Consider the following 6,654-nt stretch of genomic DNA (forward strand, 5'->3'; position numbering starts at 1 on the left):
CAAGATTATGCCAGATTTCCATCGGGTGGACAAAGAAACTCTGTTTCCATTCACTGATCGTACAAGCAGTCGGGACACAGATTTAAAGCTTTGGGTAAAACCTGGATTGAACAATACAAGATCCTGAGGGGTTTTGACAGGGTGGATGTGGAGAGGATGTTTCCTCTTGTGGGAGAATCTGGAACAAGGGGGTCACTGTTGCAAAGTGAGGGGTCACCCATTTCAGATGGGGATAAGGATTTTGTTTTCTCTTGAGGGTTGCAAGACTGGGGGTGGCACAGTGCTTAGCACAGCTGCCTCATGTCGCCAAGGACCCGGGTTCGATCCCGGCCCCGGGTCACTGTCTGTGTGGAGTTTGCACACACCCACAAATCCAAATTAATGGCAGCACGGTAGCATTGTGGATAGCACAATTGCTTCACAGCTCCAGGGTCCCAGGTTCGATTCCGGCTTGCGTCACTGTCTGTGTGGAGTCAGCACATCCTCCCCGTGTGTGCGTGGGTTTCCTCCGGGTGCTCTGGTTTCCTCCCACAGTCCAAAGATGTGCAGGTTAGGTGGATTGGCCATGATAAATTGCCCTTGGTGTCCAAAATTGCCCTTAGTGTTGGGTTGGGTTATGGGGATAGGGTGGAGGTGTTGATCTTGGGTAGGGTGCTTTTTCCAAGAGCCGGTGCAGACTTGATGGGCCAAATGGCCTCCTTCTGCACTGTAAATTCTATGATCTATCAAAGATGTGCAGGGTAGGTAGATTGGCCACGCTAAAATTGCCCCTTAATTGCAAAAAATGAATTGGGCTCTCTAAATTTATGTTAAAAAAAACAGGGCGAGAGAGTAGATTCAGTAAGGATGTTCCCAATAGTGCGTGTGTCCAGAAATAGGGGTCACAGTCTGAGGATACGGGGTAGACCATTTTGGATAGAGATGAGGAGAAATGTCTTCACCCAGAGAGTGGTGAGCCTGTGGAATTCGTCGCCACAGGAACTAATTAAGGCCAAAACATTGCATGTTTTCAAGAAGTAGTTAGATACAGCACTGAGGGTGAAGGGGACCAAAGGATATGGGGGGAAAGCAGGATTAGGCTATTGAGCCTAATCAGCTCTGGTCGTAATGAATGGTGGGGCAGGCTCGAAGGGCCAAATGGTCTCCTCCTGCTCCTATTTTCTACGTTGCTCCGTATCTCTGCATGTAAATGGTCCAGGAGGTATGAGGAAGAATGTTTTTACACAGCCAGTGGCAATGACCTTAAACTTTCTGCCGATGACGGAGTTTGGAAATAGACACAATGAATGATTTTTTTTTTTAATTGGATAGAAACCTGAGAGAAATAAAGCTGTGAGGATACAGAGACAGAGCAGGAGAATGACTCTGACTGGATTGCTCCAGATAATAATAATAATATTTATTGGTGTCACAAGTAGGCTTACATTAACACTGCAATGAAATTACTGTGAAAATCCCCATCTCGTCACACTCCGGCTCCTGTTCGGGTGCACTGAGAATTCAGAATGTCCAATTCACCTAACAAGCACGTCTTTCGGGGCTTGTGGGAGGAAATCGGAGCACCCGGAGGAAACCCACAACAGACACGAGGAGAACGTGCAGACTCCGCACAGACAGTGACCCAAGCCGGGAATCAAACCCGGGTCCCTGGCGCTGTGAAGCAACAGTGCTAACCACCGTGCCGACTAGAGAGCTAGCATGGACTCAATGGACCGAATGCCCTTCTCTGCCCTTTTTTTTATTTTTTAAAGTAAATTTAGAGTACCCAATTCATTTTTTCCAATTAAGGGGCAATTTGGCGTGGTCAATCCACCTAACCTGCACATCTTCAGGTTGTGAGGGCGAAACCGACGCAAACATGGGGAGAATCTGCAAATTCCACACGGACAGTGACCCAGAGCCGGGCTCGGCCCTGTGAGGCAGCAGTGCTAACCACTGACGTGCTGCCAGCTGACTGAATTTTTTGTCTAATCTCGCCTTGTAATTTAACCCCGGGGGGTTCAGATATCACTCGGGTAAATCTGTGCTACACTCCCTCCGAGGCCACTCTATCCTTCCTCAGGTTTGTTGTCCAGAACTGAACACAATTCTCCAGGTTTGGTCTAACCAGGGTTTGTGAATCTCGGGGCTTTCCCAGTCACACTGAGACCTGAAATCTTCACTCACAGACAGAACAGACACACCTTTTACCTTCCACACCCAGATGCTGCTGATATTCAGGTACTAATGAATCGAGTGATTCTGTCAGATCGCGATGTAACGTTTGGTTTGTGTTTCCCGTCTGTTAAACCTCCACTTCCAGTATCCTGTAAATTTACAGAAACCTCACTGTCAGTTTAGGATCGAAATTCACAACATTCTCTCCTCATCAACTTTGATTAAATGTATTCCTGGAGGTTTAATTACATGACCTGCCCCCCCATCCTCCAGCCATTAATCGGTCAACACATCCATCCTTGTGACACTCTGCCTTCCTCGGCCAATTGGGAAGCAAAAGGACTCATTACCTTACAGGACAGTGTTTGACTAGGGCAGCATGGTGGTGCAGTGGTTAGCACTGCTGTCTCACGGCACCGAGATCACAGGTTCGATCCCGGCTCTCGGTCACTGTCTGTGTGGAGTTGGCACATTCTCCCCGTGTTTGCGTGGGTTTCACCCCCACAACCCAAAGATGTGCAGGGTAGGTGGATTGGCCACGCTAAATTGCCCCTTAATTGGAAAAAATGAATTGGGCACTCTTAATTTATTTTTAAAAAGGACAGTGATTGACTGTAAGTCAATCAACCTTCATCCCATTTTCAATATTTTTATATCCACTGAAGAGAAATGTTCAAAAATCTTTTTTACTGTCCGAATGATTTTCCAGAGACCCAAAATTAATATTTTTACTGTCCTAATCATGTTCCAGAGTCACAAAAATATTTTTGACTGTCCCAATGATTTTCCAGACACCCAGACATGAATCTCACCAAGGCAGAAGGTAAAATTTTAATTCATTGAAAGTTTACTGATGACCATGAAACGATTGTCGATTGTTGCAAAGACCCATCTGGTTCACTCCTGTCCTTCAGTGAAGGAAATCTTCTATCCTTACCTGGTCTGGCCTACGTGTGATTCCAGATCCACAGTCAGCTGGTTGTCTCTTAAAATGCTGTCTGAGATGCCCTCAGTTCAAGGGCAATTAGTGCTGGGCAGTGAATGCTGGCCCAGCCAGCGACACCCACATCCCGTGAATGAATAGAAAAGAAAACTGCCGTCCTTACCTGGTCTGGCCGACACGATTCCAAACCACAGCAATGTGGTTGACTCTTTAAATGCCCTCCGAGATGGCCGAGCAAGCCACTCAGTTCTCGGGAAATTAGGGATGTGCAATAAATGTTGGCCCAGCCAGTGACTCCCACAAATGATTAAAATAAAATCCTGGAGACTCCAGTCAGTCAATCCGGAAGATTTGGCATCTGGTGCAGGCTCGCAGCGCATAATAATAATAATCACTTATTGTCACAAGTAAGCTTCAATGAAGTTCCTGTGAAAAGCCCCTAGTCGCCACATTCCGGCACGTGTTCGGAGAGGCTGGAACGGGCATTGAACCCACGCTGCTGGTCTTGTTCTGCATTACAAGCCAACTGTCTTAGCCCACTGTGCTAAGCCAGCCACTTCCCTGCGGCGCATTGTCCTCTGTAAAGATGGCGTCCGGTAACCCGGGCCTGTCACCGCTCAGCTCTCACTCTGTTCGGTGCTGTTTAAGACGGGACCGTTAACATTTTCCTCGGGAGTTGAAGCCTCCACGGGGTATTTATGAAGCCTCCCGGCTCACTCCGCAGCTTCTATCACTCCCCGGCCACCCACCGGCTCCAATCCTGAAAGTCGCTCGATTGTTTCTTTCCCGCTCCTCGCATCGTCAGCGACAATCTGAACTGGGCCTGCACTGCACACAGCCCGAACAGCGCATGTGCGAGGAGCTTCTGTCATGTGGATAGAGCACATTCTCAGCTGCTACTCATGTTGGGTAATAAACCCACCATTGAAATGGATATTTTTGATATAAATTATGCTTTGCAAACTGACTATGCTTACACACAAAGGTCGATAACTCCAGGTCCTGATAACCCGAATGGTGCTGTCAGAATTCAATATGAGGATTGGTTTTGAGTTTCCCGTCTTCGAATCCCTTTCTAAGCCCCTGTGAAAGAAGTTTACAAAGGCATCACTGTCAGTCCAGTCATGAAATTCAGGAAAGGCAAACTTTCTCCTGGTTTGAGTTTGCTGTGTGTAAATCCTCCCCTACAAATCCCCTGTAAAAGGAGTTTCCAAAATTAATCACGGTCAGTCCAGGATAGAAATTCACAACATTGTCCCCTCCTGCTCCCTGGTCCAGGATGACCGCTCATGCCCCCCGCTGCACACTGACCCTCTTGTCATCAGCAGTGATTTGAGGGTGGTGTCTACTCATGGTTGTGAGTTTCTACCTGGGTCTTCATGTGGCTGAACAGAGCCGCAGAGCTTTGGACACATGGGGCAGGATGACTAATAAGACAGTGAAATCCAGAGACCAGGATTGTCTTCCTTTTCTTTCCATCTCCGCCACCACTTTGCCTCATCAATAAGACATTGGGACTCAAAGACTAATCCAGTTTGATGGACAAGTTGTCTCCATTCTGAACAATGGGGAACAAGCTCCTCCCACTCATTGTAACATCGCCCCCGACAAAGAGACAAATGCGCATGCGCCCTGATGCACATTAAACAACGTACGAAGTCTGACAACACCAGGTTAAAGTCCAACAGGTTTGTTTCGATGTCACTAGCTTTCGGAGCGCTGCTCCTTCCTCAGGTGAATGAAGAGGTCTGTTCCAGAAACACATATATACACAAATTCAAAGATGCCAAACAATGCTAGGAATGCGAGCATTAGCAGGTGATTAAATCTTTACAGATCCAGAGATGGGGTAACCCCAGGTTAAAGCGGTGTGAATTGTATCAAGCCAGGACAGTTGGTAGGAGTTCGCAGGCCAGATGGTGGGGGATGAATGTAATGTGACATGAATCCCAGGTCCCGGTTGAGGCCGCACTCATGTGTGCGGAACTTGGCTATAAGTTTCTGCTCGGCGATTCTGCGTTGTCGCGGGTCCTGAAGGCCGCCTTGGAGAACGCTTACCCGGAGATCAGAGGCTGAATGCCCTTGACTGCTGAAGTGTTCCCCGACTGGAAGGGAACATTCCTGCCTGGTGATTGTTGCGCGATGTCCATTCATTCGTTGTCGCAGCGTCTGCATGGTCTCGCCAATGTACCACGCTTCGGGACATCCTTTCCTGCAACGTATGAGGTAGACAACGTTGGCCGAGTCGCACGAGTATGTATCGCGTACCTGGTGGGTGGTGTTCTCACGTGTAATAGTGGTATCCATGTCGATGATCTGGCACGTCTTGCAGAGATTGCCATGACAGGGTTGTGTGGTGTCGTGGTCACTGTTCTGAAGACTGGGTAGTTTGCTGCACACAATGGTTCGTTTGAGGTTGCGCGGTTGTTTGAAGGCAAGTAGTGGGGGTGTGGGGATGACCTTGGCAAGATGTTCATCGTCATCAATGACGTGTTGAAGGCTGTGAAGAAGATGACGTAGTTTCTCCGCTCCGGGGAAGTACTGGACGACGAAGGGTATTCTGTCGGTTGTGTCCCATATTTGTCTTCTGAGGAGGTCGGTCCGGTTTTTCGCTGTGGCGCGTTGGAACTGTCGATCGATGAGTCGAGTGCCATATCCCGTTCGTACGAGGGCATCTTTCAACGTCTGTAGATGTCTGTTACGCTCCTCCTCGTCTGAGCAGATCCTGTGTACACGGAGCGCTTGTCCATAGGGGATGGCTTCTTTAATGTGTTTAGGGTGGAAGCTGGAGAAGTGGAGCATCATGAGGTTATCCGTGGGTTTGCGGTAAAGCGAAGTGCTGAGGTGACCGTCCTTGATGGAGACGAGTGTGTCCAAGAATGCAACTGATTTTGGAGAGTAGTCCATGGTGAGTCTGATGGTTGGATGGAACTTATTAATGTCATCGTGTAGTCGTTTCAGTGATTCTTCGCCGTGGGTCCACATTAAACAAAGCTGGCGGCCATTAACCCGAGCCAAACATGAGGAGCTGCAGCCCCGCTTGGTGCAAATGGGGTCCCAGAAACTTTTTCCCGAAGATTGCAGCTTGCAACAGCTTTACACAACGTTTCTGCCCACCCCCGAGATCTCTCGCTCCCTCCATATTGTTAAACGCCTCGCACCAATTTCGGATTTAAGGAGGCGCTCTTCTCCTTCGCCATGACCCACACTGCGCATGCTTCAATCACAGCCCCGCCCCTCATTCACTCCGATTGGTTGGAGGACCTGCCGCTCCCGGTCGGTCCTCCAGTCCTGCACCTCCTCCTCCTATTGGTCTGGAGCCGCCCTCAATCACCTGGCATTGTGATGGTTCCAGATGGTGAGAGCGGCCACAGGCTCAGGCTGACTCGCTGATTGTCCAATAATAACAGTGAGAGTCTCAGTGGGACAATCAGACAATAATAGTGGAGATGGGGCCCAGAGGATAAACAGCAAAGGATTCACTCACTTTGAGAGTAACAAACACAGTGTCTGTTCCAATAATAAGAATCAGGCTGCAATGTGTGAGTGAACAC

At 48.6% G+C, this 6,654-nt stretch overlaps 1 protein-coding gene across 8 annotated transcripts in view; it reads right to left on the reverse strand.

The window, feature by feature from the left end:
- LOC140419507 (uncharacterized) overlaps window positions 1-6,303 on the reverse strand; it is a 28,317-nt gene extending 22,014 nt beyond the window's left edge. For 4 of the 8 annotated variants that reach the window (XM_072503398.1, XM_072503393.1, XM_072503399.1 and 1 more), the window contains exons 1-2: window positions 3,264-6,244; window positions 2,191-2,306 (exon numbers count right to left, since the gene is read on the reverse strand). In XM_072503398.1, the coding sequence (XP_072359499.1) occupies window positions 4,961-6,085 (1,125 nt within the window). In that variant the 5' untranslated portion in view covers window positions 6,086-6,244 and the 3' untranslated portion in view covers window positions 2,191-2,306; window positions 3,264-4,960. The other 4 variants (XM_072503400.1, XM_072503397.1, XR_011945831.1 and 1 more) reach the window with 3 other exon arrangements.
- Window positions 6,304-6,654: the final 351 nt, after the last annotated feature.

The sequence above is a fragment of the Scyliorhinus torazame genome, chromosome 5 (assembly GCF_047496885.1).
Source record: "Scyliorhinus torazame isolate Kashiwa2021f chromosome 5, sScyTor2.1, whole genome shotgun sequence".
NCBI lineage: Eukaryota > Metazoa > Chordata > Chondrichthyes > Carcharhiniformes > Scyliorhinidae > Scyliorhinus > Scyliorhinus torazame.